The sequence below is a fragment of the Rana temporaria genome, chromosome 6 (genome assembly GCF_905171775.1).
Source record: "Rana temporaria chromosome 6, aRanTem1.1, whole genome shotgun sequence".
NCBI classification, from domain to species: domain Eukaryota; kingdom Metazoa; phylum Chordata; class Amphibia; order Anura; family Ranidae; genus Rana; species Rana temporaria.
This window is the reverse complement of record NC_053494.1, coordinates 118387983-118404319: the sequence shown is the minus strand read 5'-3', so window position 1 is coordinate 118404319 and position 16337 is coordinate 118387983. Positions and strand designations below refer to the sequence as shown.

The 16337-nt window shown below is 41.9% G+C and overlaps 1 protein-coding gene across 26 annotated transcripts in view; it reads right to left on the bottom strand.

Moving 5' to 3' along the window:
- Window positions 1-8410: 8410 nt before the first annotated feature.
- ABI2 (abl interactor 2) overlaps window positions 8411-16337 on the bottom strand; it is a 157080-nt gene continuing 149153 nt past the window's right edge. For all 26 annotated transcript variants that reach the window (XM_040357254.1, XM_040357259.1, XM_040357260.1 and 23 more), the window contains 3 exons: window positions 14568-14654; window positions 10804-10977; window positions 8411-9933 (listed from right to left, as the gene is read on the bottom strand). In XM_040357254.1, the coding sequence (XP_040213188.1) occupies window positions 9758-9933; window positions 10804-10977; window positions 14568-14654 (437 nt within the window). In that variant the 3' untranslated portion in view covers window positions 8411-9757. The remainder of the gene's footprint in view (window positions 9934-10803; window positions 10978-14567; window positions 14655-16337) is intronic.

Below are 16337 nucleotides of genomic sequence, written 5' to 3'. Positions count from 1 at the left end.
TGGCCTGGGAATTTAGCTGTCTAAAGGTCCGAGGCTTAAGTGGTTAAAAACCCTGAATCGATGTAGACAAGATAATATTAACTGCAGATCTTTTAACAGCTCTGCCATGTAAAAACAAAAATAATTTATGATTGCACTTGTATTAGATATGTGCAAGGTCCTCTTACAATGCTCAAGAGGTCATGGAATTCAACAATCTGCATCAGATGCAGATTTGTTCTTTTTGTTCGTAACTCACCATCATGTAAAGCTGCTTCACCCAAGAGATCCATTCTTCCATAACGGGAGCACAATGATCAGTTTCAAAAGAAAGTCCAAAGAAGGTCCAGGGACTAAGCAATTGTAGCAGAGACACAATATTGAGAACTTGCAAAGTTTTTTGATTTTACTATAATAAAATGAAACAAGCATAGCTAAAATAGAAACCATTTACAGATTATGGTTACAGAACGAAGGTGAATGTTCTACTCTTAACCACTTAACCCCCGGACCATATTGCTGGTCAAAGACGAGAGTACTTTTTGTGATTTGGCACTGCGTCGCTTTAACTGACAATTGCGCAGTTTCTTTTGGTGGTATTTGATCACCTCTGCGGTTTTTAGTTTTTGCGCTATAAACAAAAATAGAGCGACAATTTCGAAAAAAAATAATTTTTTACTTTTTGCTGTAATAAATATCCCCCAAAAATATATTAAAAAACTATTTTTTTCCTCAGTTTAGGCCGATACGTATTCTTCTACATATTTTTCATAAAAAAAAAAATCGCAATAAGCGTTTATTAATTGGTTTGCGCAAAAGTTATAGCGTTTACAAAATAGGGTTTATTTTTATGGCATTTTTATTATTATTTTTTTTACTAGTAATGGCGGTTATCAGCGATTTTTTTCGGTACTGCGACATTATGGTGGACACTTCGGACACTTTTGACACATTTTTGGGACCATTGGCATTTTTTTAGCGATCAGTGCTATAAAAATGCATTGGATTACTATAAAAATGCCACTGGCAGTAAAGGGGTTAACACTAGGGGGCGGGGAAGGGGTTAAGTATGTCCCTGGGTGTGTTCTTACACTGGGGGGTGGCCTCACTAGGGGAAATCACTGATCTTCTGTTCATACATTGTATGAACAGAGGATTAGCATTTCCCCCCCTGACAGGACCAGGAGCTGTGTGTTTACACACACAGCTTCCGGTCCCCGCTCTGTAACGAGCGATCGCGTGTGCCCGGCGGCGCGGCCCTAGTTGCCTCGCGCAGGAGAGCCAACCTGCCGCGGCAGGTCGGCAAGTAGTTAAAAGGTCAGATTAACATTTATGTGTCTGGGTAACACATGTTAAAGTAATGACAAACCGTGGTGCAGCTTGTGTAATGACATTCATTTTGAATGGTACCTCAGCACATTTTTACAGTAGGGGTCAACACACCGTTTTGGAGCATACCATAATGCACATGTCATGTGTTATGCTGCATCGTAGTAAAAGACAGGTCATGTCAAATTTTTTGTGCATATAAATGATGTGTCTACCTTCACACATCACACCTTAACCCAGTGTTTCTCAACTCCAGTCCTCAAGGCGCCCCAACAGGTCATGTTTTCAGACCTTCCATTAGTTTGCACAGGCGATTTGATCAGTTTCACTGCCTTCGGAATTACCACAGCCATTTCATCTGTGGGAAATTCTGAAAACATGACCTGTTGGGGCACCTTGAGGACTGGAGTTGAGAAACACTGCCTTAACCCATGGTAATACATTGGAGCCAACATTTTCAACATTCCCTAATACTGGAAAATCACGTTTATATAAAGATGTTCTAAAACCACTATGCCAGGTTACAGGATGCTAATTAAAGCAATTGCTTGGCACAATCTTCTAATGTTAATTTTCAAAACTAAGTGGAGATATAAAGCTTACTTTTTTAGAAAAATCGGTTTCATATTAGAGTAAAACTGCAATTGCATTGCTAAAAAAATAAATAAAAAATGTTATGAAATGTAAAATGTGACAATGTAATTACCAAGACTTATTTTACATATATTTAACAGTAATTAAAACATTACATTAAAGTAACGGGGGTTTTGATCTTCAGTACATTTCACCATTATTTTAATCTGCACACAATACAAGCAACCCCAGTCTTATGCCCAAATTACAGCAGTTAGATGCATCTCCACAGTTATGTAACAATTTTCACTCCTCCTACTAACCTGGCACTGGGTAGCATGAATCTGCTATAAAGAAAAAAAATGCTACTATAATGGAACTAAAAATTTTAAACTAGGATTTAAAATAAAAAATGAAAGTCACTAAACTATTACAAACTTACGTTTTTTTTTTTTAACCATAGATTAGCTGCCGTCTTACGTTGGCTCCTTGCATAACCCCATTTTAATATAGGAAACCATTAACAATTGTAAAAAAAAGCACACTTTAATGTCACTTCTATGCATTTACTGCCAACGCTCCCTCTCCTCATATGTCACAAGTGGCGTAGTGGTTAGCACTTTCACTCAGCAGCAAAAAGGGTCGCTGGTTCGAATCCCGACCACGGAGTTTGCATGTTCTCCCTGTGTCTGCGTGGGTTTCCTCCCACACTCCAAAAGACATGCTGGTAGGTTAATTGTATCCTGTCCAAATTGGCCCAGTATATATGTGTGTCGAGATCCTACGGGGTATATGACCGCACCAGCTAGGAAGACACTGGCTGCAAAAAGCGCCTAGAGGCGATTCAGTTGAATAGTGTGCCATTAAGGTATGTATGAACATCCATGTGGCTGCCTTGCAGATCGTCTCCAAGGACACTTGCTCCGCCGCTGCCCAGGAGGTAGACACTCCCTTAGTGGAATGCGCGGTGACCTTCTCAGGCACAGGCAAACCCTTTGTTCTGTAGGCCAACGATATAGTCTTGACTAGCCACAAGGCAATCACCCTACCAAAAGCCCTCAGGCCCTTCCAAGCACCATGGTCCGACTTTCTAAGGTCGGCCGTTGCATCCACATAGGCCTTCAGTGAAGACCCCACATAGAGTGGATTTGGATTCTGAGAGTTCTCTGCGAGAAACATTGGGAGCGCAATTTGTGTCATATGAAAACTACAGGCTACCTTCGGGATGAATCCCAGCATTGGCCTGAGCACCACTATCTGGGAAGAAAGAGAGAAAGGGTTCTTTAAAACCCCAATGCTGCCATCTCGAATACCCTTCTGGCTGAAGTTATTGCCACGAGAAAGGCGGTCTTTATTGAGAGATGCCATAGAGAGACAGGAGAAACAAAGGTGTCTGAGGAAAGGAAATGCAAGATTAGAGGCAAGTCCCACTTTGGAAATCTTAGAGACCTTGGCGGTCTTGGGTAGATGGTCGCTCTGAAAAATTGGATCACCAACTTATCCATGGCCCACTGGGTACCAGTGAAAGCCGAGATAGACATGTGGGCCTTTAAAGTACTTGTGGAGAGGCCTAGTGCCAATCCCACCTGGGGGAACTCCAGAATGTGGCAGATCCTTGGCAAATCTGGCAAAAAGTCATGTCTGTATGCAAATTCCATAAAAAAGTTCTGGTATAGGCATTGTTGATAACATCTTTCCTGGCTTTCATTAGGGTACTTGTGACTCTGGCTGAGCAACCCAGACTGATTAGCCTTCGCCTCTCACGACCCAGGCTGTCAATTTCAAACTCTGGGGTCAGGTGTCAGATTGGCCCCTACTTCAGCAGGTCTGAAGTTACTGGTAGAGGGTGTGGTTCCCTGATGCTCAATGAGAGGGGCAGAGGATACCAAGGTCTCTTTGGCCAGTACGGTACTACCGCCCGAACTGACACCTTCTGCCACAACCTGCGCAAAAAAAAGGAGGATCACCGGGATCGGAGGAAAGGCATACGCCGTTCTGAAATTCCATTCTGGCGTTAGAGCATCCACCCCCATTGCTTGCGGGTGATTGGACTTGGCGAAGAACCATGGTAGTTTGGTATTGATCGGTGAGGCAAACAGGTCCATCTCCAGAAGGAAGGCCCATGCCACCAGGCTCTGAAAGATCTGTGGCACAGATACTGCCGTTAGCAACTGTAAATTGGCTTGAGCCCAATCCATGATCAGGATCACCTCTCTCAGAAGAGCACTGCTGAGAGTGCCTCCCTGCTTGCGGATGTAAGCCACTGACGTCACATTGTCTAGCTTCAAAAGGATGGGCGCTCCTTGAATCTGACTGAGGCCAGGAGGGCCTGAAAGGCTGCCCTCAACTTCAGTATATTGGAAACTACATAGGCGGCCTGAAAAGTCCAATGGCCTTGGGCTCAGTGGTCTTTGTATAGGGCTCCCCAGCCCATGCTGCTGGCATCCGACTAGACCATTTACCCCCTCGTTGTGAATAATGGGGTGGCACCAAAGAAGATTTTGCTGCCTCGACCACGTTGACCCTCATCTGGACTGTGATCTGGATTTTCTAACTAGGATCCCCCGATTTCCATTGATCTAGCAGACCCATTTGGAGGAGGCGCGAGTTCCATCGAGCCCATTTGACCATCGGAGTGGTTGAGATCATTATACCAAGAAGACGCATGCAGTCTATTGTTGGGAGGTACACCATCTTTTGAGCTTCTAACATAGTCTTCAGGATATAGGACATCTTGTCTCAGGGTATTGCCACGGATGCCATCCGGGTATCTATCTTCGCTCCCAAGTACACCAGAGATCGGCCTGAGGCGACTTTTCTTGATTGATCAGCCAGCCAAAGCTCTCCAATGACAACAAGGTTATCTTTCGGTGTGTCACAAGCGTGTTCTTGTCTTGGCTTAGCAGTAAAATGTCGTCCAAATAGTGGTGTATACGGATTCCCTGCAATCGTAGGTGTGCCACCAGGATCTTCGTGAATACCCTGGGAGATGTGGTCAGCCCAAAGGGCAAGCATACAAACCAATAGTGAAGTTGTCCTACAGCGAACCGATGAAATCTCTGGTAAAACGGGGCCACAGGCACGTGGAATTACGCATCCCTGAGGACCACCGACAGTAGCCAGTCTCCTGGTTGAATGACCTTCAGAATTGTTTGGAGTGTCCACATCCTGAATTGATGGACCTGTTGAGGTCCCTAAGGTCTATTACTATTACTGGCCTCCAAGTCCCTGACTTTTTCTCAACCAAGAACAGAGGCGAATAGACTCTGGGAAAAAAGCTCCTGTTGATGAACTGCGACTATAGCTTCTTGGTCCAGGAGGGTCTATAGGTATTTTCAAAAGACGTCCTGTTTTTCCTTTTCTGGAGGTATTTTTCATGAGACAAAGGCTGCTTGAGGAAGTTCCAGCTGTGACCGTACCTGATGGTCGGTATCACCCACGACTCCCTTATTCTTTCTGCCCACACTTGACAGAACCTAAATAACCTGGCTTCTACTTGGCAAGTGCGAGCCGGTGGGTAGTCAAAAAGACTTCTGAGGTTCTTGCCCCAAGGAAGAGGTTGGTCTTCTAGATTTGCGGTTTGTCACAGAATTTGGCCATTGCCAGCGAAACTCTCTTCCTGGCCTGTAGGACCTGGCGTCTCTGCCTCTAGGTCTTGCCATGTATGCAAAGGTTGTGTTTTCCTTATGAAGCAACCTCTGATCCTGCTAGATAAATCCAGATTTCCCACCAGTCAACTTTGTGTCGAATTTATTCCAAACGGAGGGAACATTGAATGGTATCTTGCACCATCCCTGCTTGGATGCTGTGTCAGCCACCAAGGGCCTCAGCCACAGGGCTCTTCTGGCAGTTACTGCGTTTAGCATAACTTTTGTCAGAATCTTGATTAGGTCGATGGATGCTTCAGCCATAAACAAAGCTGTTGGCTTCAAATTTTCCAACAAGGCTAGGACCTCAGCTTTTCCCAGATCATTCTCCACCGCCCCTCGGCTTTATGCATCCAGACCTCCATGGCCTTAGAAATGGCGGCCAATGCCTTCGGCCTACATGCTCAACCAGTGTGTAGATCTTTTTAAGATCTACATCTACCCTCCTTTCCAGTACGTCCTTGAAGGATACTGCATCATCCAGTGGCAGGGTTATGTGTCTGGCAAGGTGCAAGAGTGCTGCGTCCACTAACGGAGGCTCGTCCAGAACCTTCACTTTCTCGGTTTTAAACAGATACAGCTTTGTGAACCGATTCTTGAACATCATCATCTCATCTAAATGCTTCCTCTCATCATAAATCACTTCCTGGATCTCTTTCATGAAAGAAAAATTCACTGCCTCCTGAATCATGTTAGCAAAATACTTCCTTTGCTGCTTCTGCAGTTCCTTTGCTGCATCTTCCCACAGCAGGGCCTGCCTCTCTTGTACAAAAGGTTGAACTAAGGAAAAGTCAAATCTATCATACTGGGTATCCTCTTCAGCAAAGGATGCATCTGAAGCAGACGGTGCTTGTGCCTCTGGGTTACCCTGAGTGTCCGGAAGTCTTTAAGATGAAAGGGAGAGAGAGGTAGAAGGAACTGGAGCAGTTGAAGCCTGCGTCTGCATTGCAAACGACATCAATGCTCCGTCTTATCAGGTTCCTGGCTCTTTGTCTCTTCTTTGAAGCAATCCACACCACCGTCTTACCCGACATCGCCTTTTTAGGGCAAGCCCAGCAAGCTCCTGGCTTGGGCTGATCATGATGTGAATCCCTGTGGTGATGCGACAGAGAACGCTGACTTTTTGAAGGAGAGCGGGAAAGCGAAGCGTCGATCTTCCTGTGAGGTTGAATGTCTCCCATTCCTTCCCGAGCTTCTATCCTCTGATCACCGAGAAGAGCCATGACAGAGACCTGAGGAGCTGGAGTAGCACACATAGGCGTAGGGAAGTAGTCTGCCAATTTAGAAAAATCGTAAAATGTATATATTCCTTGGTATCTCCCCTGCCTTCTTTGCCAGTGCTGATCTTTAGATGGTGTGCATTTTGATCCTGCTGAAAAAAAACAAATATGTCCTGGAAAAACATTATAGCATGTAATATGCTGGAGTGAAGCTTGCAATTTGCAAGCAATACCTGAGGGGAGGGGTGTAGAAGGCACAGGCAGCCTTAGCACATAGAGCACAGTCAGCTGTAATAGCAGATGCTTCTTTAGGTAGAAGCACCTTTTAAAACTGGCTCCCTTAAGGCTTGTTCCACCCCCTCCTCCCGATTGGCCAGGCGGCTCTGCAAATGCTTAGAGCGGCCGCACAGCGTAGGGAACACAAAAAAGGCAGAGAACGAGCACAGCTTGCCCTTAACAGGCACAGTGATTTGCCGCTAAAAGGGAGACACACACAGCACGCCGCCCAGCTCCCCCCAAGCCGACTGTTTAAGGCTGCAGGAAAGCTGCCCCAAGAGTCAGCAGCGGGGCTCCCTGACAAAGTTGCCATTAGCTGCTTAGGGAGCAGGGACTGCGTCCAGCAGCAGACAAATCCGGACAGACAGCCAGCACTTTATACCAGCTAGGAGGGGAGACACCATTAATCCTGACCTAGGAGGAAGAAAAAGGAACACTGACGTGGGTGAAAAATGTATAGTTAAGTCCTGATTACGTAGGGGGTGGGTGGGGCCTCACCCAGCTGTACTGATGTGGAGCCGTCAGGAAATAAAAACTACGCAATTTACCTGGAAATGGTCAGGCAATTCTCCACATTTCTTTGCTGTGAATGCATGACAAAACCTGGTAAACGATTCACATGATAATCCCACAATATGCTCAAAACTTATATTAACCCCTTCCTGCTCCCTTCTGACAGAAGTCCCTTAATTGGGTTTAAATCGGGGGGGGGTCACTGGTTGCCTATCTAGGTCACAACATGATCGGGATCCCATCCTGCCTACATTCCTTTCACAGAGACCAGGAGCGCACAGTTGGCAAGATCTTTCAACAGCCACCCTAGTGTGCATGTGTTACCTGGTTGGCAAAAGATCAAGGTTAGCTGAACCAATAGAGCACCTGCCTTTCATCATATATAGTCTCTACACACACACACACACACACACACACACACACACACACACAGTATATCTGCTACCCAGGGTCTTTTGAAATTCAAACCTATATCTGTTTAGGTCCAAAAGTCTGAGCTGTTAATGCCCAATAGCAACACCAATAATAATAAAAAATAGATTAAAGCAAAATAAAACCCGATAAGTGTTTTCTGTGCAGAGGTAACACTGAAAAAAAAAAACTGTAGTGACCCTTCAAAGTCCCCTTTGTTCCCTATTTTAGGCAGTTTTCATAGTATTTAGGCCTTCGCTGCACTATGCTGTCTCTTATTCACATAGGATACAAAGGTACCAAGTTATTTAATTTGTAAACAATTAAATAAACAAGGGTTTTCAGACATCTACAAAAAAAAATTGTGGTCTACCATTAAGTTGGTCTTTGACCTACCCAATTATTGCTAGCAATGCTCTGTTGCACTGATAGAGAAAATCAGGTAGAGGATATCCACTAATCTGGAGACTTCATGATCCGGACAGATTTATTGTAAGGGAAATCACATTATATACAAGTGGTTTGCAAGAAACCATTTCTTCATAACAGCAAGCATTAGCACAAAGCAATGAAAATAGGTCTCTAGCCACAGTTAATGCAGTACAATGATTAATAACATTTAAAGTCAGCATAACTATGTGCTATTATTGTAATTTTATTTAGGGAAGGGTAAACAAACAGTTCCTGAGTTCGCAACTAGACTGCAAACCACCAGCAAGATGTACAAAGTGACAATTTTAGGTCACCAGCTTACGTGGCCACATCTTTTTGATTGTCTCCAACACGCTTGTGGTGCCACAGAATGGCTTGACACACAGTGAAATCTATTCAGTCATAGTCTTGTACCACAGATAAGACTTAATGGTCATTACTATATGATATTCAGATTTATTGGGCGCTGGAATAAAAACACACAAGTGGCAGTTCAAAGGCTTGCTCATGTGTCCATTCATAAACATACTGAACTGTATATTAGCAAATGAAGCATAAGATGGATTTCATGGGTAAACATGAAAAATACTTAAGACTGTCAATATTATAAATGGCTATAGTCAGTAAGTCTTTGGGGTTTCTTAACAGTAAATTGTATACTAGGCATTTTGTTAACTGTTGCATTGAACACTGAAGGTTGTTGGTACACTCACCATAACAGTATAAACTTTCTTTATTGTATTTCTACACTACTATAGCTGTGCATATTTTTTCTTGTTTGGATGTTCTTGATAAACAGTTTTGCTGTGTTTCTTCTTAAAAAGGTTTCTTTGGTGCTTTACACAGTAAACAAAACAACCTCAATCTGCAATATAAATGGATAAAGATCCATCTTCAGCTAAGGTTTGATATCAGCTAGCATCAATCTGCTTCTAGTGCAGCTCTGGAGCAGTTTACAGGACCTGGCAAACTGCAAGAAGGATTAACTCATTAAATACGTGACACAGGAAGAAACTGATAAAAATCAAATACTTTTAGGCTAGTCAGATACTTGTGACCATCAGGCAGACAGGGATAAGGGTGAAATAGGGCTCATAAATGTAATGTCATAGACCCTTTTGTAGATTTAAGACATCTTGAGTCCAACCAACAAATTCCAATAACCCCAAACTGCACTTTAGCAGCAGGAAGATCACTTTTGTTCAAACAACTTGTATCACCATTTCTTTTAATAAGAAAGAAAAATGAACAAAACTTAAATGGTTCAAATGACAATGATCTCCTTCAGTATATACATGTGGCCCCCCAGGGGCTCATGTAAATCTGGAAAGCCCCAAAGGTTCTGGTGAGAGAAGGGATTGTTGCAGGGTCCTGTCATCATTCAGAATAGTGCATGATTGACTCCACGTAGTTGCCTGGGAAAAGACCCGTCACGCCATTCATGACACCCTCATACCAGCCATCATCATTCTTCTTAATAACATATATGATAGCTCCTTCTTGAAAGGACAGCTCATCTTCTTTGTCCTTTGAATAATCATAAATTGCCACAACTGGAAGAAAAAGGAAGATATTAAAAAAGTTAAAGAGCACATCTTGTATCAATAAGGAAACAGTCTAACAGTACACACTACCGTTTTTCATGACGTGAAAAATGCAATTTTTTTTAAATGGTCATTAAAAACAATCTCGTGTAGGCTCCAGAGCATTTTTCTCAACGTGAAAAATGGGCATTAAAAAATTAGAACATGCTCTAAAATTTTCACGTCGTTTCTCGCGTTGTCGTTTTTCACGTCGTGAAAATTGGTCATGTGTAGGCTTTAACGACGTGAAAAAACGCGCATGCTCAGAAGCAAGTTATGAGACGGGAGAACTCATTCTGGTAAAACTAGCATTTGTAATGGACATAGCACATTCGTCACGCTGTAACAGACTGAAAATCGTCTCTCACCAAACTTTTACTAACACGAAATCGGCAAAAGCAGTCCAAAGGGTGGCGCCATCTGAATGGAACTTCCCCTTTATAGTGCCGTTGTACGTCACAGCGCTTTGCTCAAGCATTTTTTTTTCTGTGTGTATGCAAGGCAGGCTTGACAAGAAACACGTAAAAAAACGTTGCTTTTTCTAAAACATTAAAAATGGTCGTGTGTACGTGGCTTAACAGTTGGCAGTTAAAACTATTTATCCATTTAGGACTTATGTTTTAATAAGAATACCTTTAGATTCAAAATCTTTAACTGGAAGAATAACCCAACAAGAGTTTCTCCCAAAGGCTAAAATGCATCATATATTACACATTATTCGATCCAAAATTATTAGATAAAACACAGTATAAATGGACCACAACATTGGACACCTAAAAAGGCATGTTTACTTCCAGTGTAGCAGGGATTACTGCAATAACAAATAGGTTACACCATTACCTTTCTCCAGGTAGTTTCTAGGTGCCCAAGGAGGGTCTTCCTCAGCATATGGGTCACTGTACTCTACTACTGCAGCTTCCTCCTCTTCATAATCTTCTGGAGGTGGGGGCGGGGGAGGAGATTCATCAAATACTGGTTCTTCTGCAGGGGGTGGTGGAGGTGGAGTTTCTGAAACTTAAAAAACACATACAAAATGGTGCATGTTAAAAAGGGACTCATTTACAACCTTAAGAAAACAAGATGGGAAGAAAAGCCTTTTCCACTAAGCCGCTTCTATAGTTACAAAGCATATTTTAAATTTTAATCACCAAGAATGTGAAAAGGATACCCGACTGACTTGCATTTTCACTGCCGCCCCCCCCCCCCTCTCTCTCTCTTCAGCAGCAAAGGTAGTCTAACGGGATGTACACATGGCATCAAAAAAATTATACCCCTTTGGCAGACATGCCCACAGTTGTGGCACAGGCTTTACAGGATTAAAACCGGCACCAAGTAGGCAAAATGTTGCTTCTCCACTGACTGTCCAAGGCCTCTGTAAAGCCTATCCGCATGTGTTAATTTAGCCTTAAACTGGTTCTAAAGTCAAAAAAGTTTTTTTTATTTTAGCTTAATGCATTCTTTACATTAGGATGAACCTTAAAAAAAAAAAAAAAACACACACACACACTTTCCAGTTGCTGCTCTTGACCTGCCTTCTATAAATACAAAGTCCTACATTGATCCAGTGCTGTGCCTGCCTGCAGCTCTTCTCTTCCCTCTCTCAAGCTTGGAAGAGAATAGTGGGAGCTTCTGCTAGTCATTTACAGTACTGTGAAGAGGGAATAGGGGCCAGGGCTGGACTGTGAGTGTCTATGGATGCAAACAGGTTAAGTCGAACCTACCGTCATGTAGGTACGAGAGATATAAATACATAATGGGAAGTTCAAGCAGCTAGGACATGGCCCCACACTAGCACACCCATCGGAGGAGGGACCTACATGTTGCAGAATATATAAGGACAGAAGACGTGTTGTGATGACATCACCTTTGAGAAACTTGCATGAAACAGCTCTTACGCCCTATCTGGTTTAGGGGATTGTGGCGGTGGAACGCATGCAGCCAGCACCTTGCATCCCCAGTGCGATACGGAAGGACTTTGCTTTTAATTTTATTTATACCATGCATGGTATCAAGTCCTTTGAGACCTTTTAAATACAATAAATTTAATATACTTTTTATCAATATTACACTAAGTGGGCATTCTTTTTTTGTCTGATTTGCCCAAGTGATACGCCGGCATTAGGATGACACCCAACCGGGTCTGAGTGGTGGATCAGGATCAGCGCAGGAAGAGGAGACCATCCAAGTGAGAGAGGATCAGCTCATCCGTCCCATCCAGCTCATCCGATTACAACCCATGCAGGGTGATACAGCTCTGGTGAGTGGGGACCTACAGGGGGAGCACGAAAGTCACTTTGCCAGCAATATGATGTCCAGCATTTGAAGATTTCACATAAGTCACATCAAATTAACATTTTGTGGAACTATCTATATATTTAGTGGCTTCTACTTCCCACTTTATTTATGCATTAGCAAAAGGAGTTTACTATTTAATGGACACACTTTCAAAGCACAGCAGCACTTTGACTGGGACATAATAATCAGCAGAATGTTTGCACATTGGTTACTGCCTATGTAGGGCTGGAAAACCTAAGGACTTTCTTTTTTGTATTTTCTTTGTATTTTTTCACAGGTTCTCAGACCTGTGTTTTTTACATTATTCTCCCATCAGGAGACCTAGATTTTGTGTTGGTCTGCTTGCACTATATTCAGCCACAGCACTCATCACATTAGAAGTTGAGACTTCACACATTTACCCATTATCCCCAGGGGGTGGGCCACACCAGGATCAGTCCACTTATTTACATAGTGGCCATCACTAAGAACAAACACCACGTTAAAATCAATTCACCTACATATTGCTGCTCAGCATCATGGTAACCCATTGCCTGTAGAGTTTTCTAGCACCCCTAACGGTGTTACTGAGGAAGTGAAGGCAGCTCACAAACCATGTGATTCCACCAACACTTTGGCTACCCGACATTTATTTTACAATTATTTTTACGGGCCCATCATTATTCATCTTTACTCTCTGGACACACGGAATTAAAAGGAGTGGTTCCAACCCTCTATCTACCCTGAAGTAGTGGGCAGTGCCACTCACCCATTCCATACATATTACAATCTTTTAGACCCTACTTTTGGGGTACTCCAGGGGGGAAAGCATCCCACACCCAGTACCTTAGCGTGGATCTCCATAGAGTTGTACCAAATATGAAATGCTGTATACAAATATTTTGTATACTTGTTTTCAGCCATCAAGTAGCTCTAGACTTGCATTTGTAAATTTACAAAGCTCCTCTGAGTTGCATGCAGAATTTTTTTTTTTTAATTAACCTATCAGCTCAAAACTGAAATTTACGCACACATTATACATGTACCCCCCCCCCCCCCACCCTTACTCTGAGAAAAACTGTAGGCAGATTCTATTGTGTGCTCTTAACACTCACCACATTGTGTGTCAAAAGGGGAATCCTGTATCACATGTTTTTATTTTTGAAAAAAAAAAATTATATTATCGAATATATATATATATATATATATATACATATACATACATATATACATATATATATATATATATACATATACACACACATACATATATATATATATATATATACACACATACATACATACATACACACACATACACACACACACACAGTAAAAAAAAAAAAAAAAACACCTCAGCAGATAATTAGAAATTACATCTTTAATTTACTTTGAGTCTTTTAATAATTATCTTTTTGCTTTTGAGTGTAAATCATAATAAAAACAGCACTGTTATTCTACAGCACTATGGGACATAACCTAACAACAATAAAATAGAAACTATTAATTTCTACAGTGTATCTAAACCAAAAAATAAAGATTTAATATTTTACAGCTTACTAATCCTTTAATGTGGTGGCTGCATTATATTGATCTGGTAATCCTGCATATAACATGTTCATGTCCCTTTTGTGACTACACCCATTTCTTCACTGTATCTATGGAAGGAGCTATGGTTTTCACACAGGTTGGACTTCAAATACATATGTTTATCTCCATTATGTGGTGGATTTATGAGACTAGTAGTAGATTCTTTGCGTCTTTTTTTTTTGTCAATTCAAACAAAGTTACATAGACACTGTATTTCTGACAAAATCAACTTTTTCATCCTCTACCTGCTGAACATGTTCTTGGCATGAAAAGAGAAAATCAATGCCACAGCACATCTAAGGGCTGGTAAGCTGCAATTATAACAATTATTGTGTCAATTGATGTACAAACACAGAAAAAAAGTATACATTAGGACAAAAGTTTTTGTACTCATCTTGCTACAAAGGATCCCCTTTTATAATACACAACAAATTAGACTGCCTCCAAGGCCGGCCATAGATAAAGCGATTTCTCAATTCCTCCATCAACAGTCAGTCTTGATGGAGGAATCCCTCCCGCGGAGCCACTGTTGTTCTCTGGCGAGAGCACATGGATTATTGCTAGTGGCTAGAACGTCAGTTTGGGGACATTTAGCCTGCCCATGCATGGTTCAAATCTCATTTGGTTCCTTCTGAACCAGCCAAGATTCAAACCATCCAAGGCCGGCTTAGGTAACTTAATTTATTTTTAAATAGTTGTACAGACTAAAAGTTTAGCAGGCTATCTACACACAAACTTACTGTTTTCTTGAACTCTCGCCACAAATCCCATCAGAGGTAACTGTGGAGTTACCTGTAGTATAGAAGGGGGAGGAGGAGCATGTGATACTGTGAGGAAAGGGGACATCATTAGTATGCACAGCTTAAAGTGTGCTTATTACAAACATGTTATTAAAGATTTTTAACTTATCCAGACATTGGAATTGCATTATCTGGACTGCAAGAAAACAATTATAGTTAAAGTATATATCATTTATAGAATGTATACTTCTAAAATGATTTGTAGAGAAATAAAAACTATATATACTCAGTAGCACACAATGTGTAATTTCTGCAGTTTTTCAACCTGATGCAAATTTTCATCAGACCTAGCTTTTTCAAGTACAGTATCTACTAACTACCCTGTGGACTTGGTTATTAAATAGCAAATAGAGAGTGACATCACTTAAACAGGTATATTCAGTAAACAAACATACAGCAAACAAACATACAGCAAAACTGCCTCATTCACCACAAAGATTTCATGAGACAGAGCTTAGCAAGGCAGATAACTAGTGATCTGTGAACCAAGTGGTGCTCCTTCTGTGGAGGTCAGCAGCTAAGCTTTAACAGTCTTTATATATCACAGGTACAGTGGTAAACCTACAGAGTCCACTCAAAAGTGAAAAGCATTATACTACATATTCAACCTGCCTGCACTAAAATCTAGAAATGTTGGAATTCTTTACTAGCGTCTTTACTGTCCAGTATAAGGACAGCATGTCTGACCGTCTGTGGCAAATAATTGTAGCATCCACATGCTAAGAATCTATGAACAGAAAAATCTGCCTACATCTTATTATCTTATTGAAAAAGTTATTTGAGGAATGAAGCACATCTCCCCGTCCGCTTTTTGCTCATTTAGAGCCCATACACTTACAGGTGAAAACAAAAAAGTGTACATTGATTTTGTACATTTTCATCTATAACAATGATTGTAGAGCTCATAGATGCCCTCTATTAAAGCACTACAGCAACGGGATTGCTGTGTTTTGGTGCCTTGTGTACCACAAATTTTGGTACTGCTGCATTTTTACTTGCAGTGCGCTGCCCACTGTAATGCTGCAGCATTATGAAGAGGTGTTTCCAAATACATCTTCAATGTACGAGTTGCAGTGTATAACAACGTGTGGCAAGGAACTACGGTGTATTGCGGTACAATTTGTTGGGAAAACCGTAGTTCTGTTTTCTGGTCTGTTGTGGTGCACCGATGGCAGATTTAAGTAAATGGGCTGCCTTAACACAATGCAATGTAAAGAGCAACATAACATGCATTAAGGTTTGGTCTTAAACTCTCTTGCAGTTTGCAGGGCAGAACTGGCAACCTCTGGAGGGCATTGTACATCAGCTGTCAGTTCCAGCTCCACATAGGTAGGTACATACGACCAGGATGTACAGGAAGGAGTGGGGGCCTACTTTTGTTGCATCTGTATGTTGTCCTTAACAATAGCTAAAAGCAGTTCCTGATGTGCAAGCCGCTGAAGGAATCTGCTTACCAAACTGCAGGAGTAGGGAGCACTCTGGGCTGGTAAGCAAACTTTTTTGGCACTGAAATGTAGCCAGCACAACAGGTGGAAAAAAACAGCCCAGGACACGGCAGGCAAAAACACAAAGCCAGTGGGCCACATTTTGGGCACCACGTCTCTATACATTTTAGTGACCTGTATTTTCTTCAGCTTGCTATGTCTGTGGATTAGGTTTCTAACAGGCCCGTTAACTATGCATGTTTGTATTGTAAAAAATTATATATAT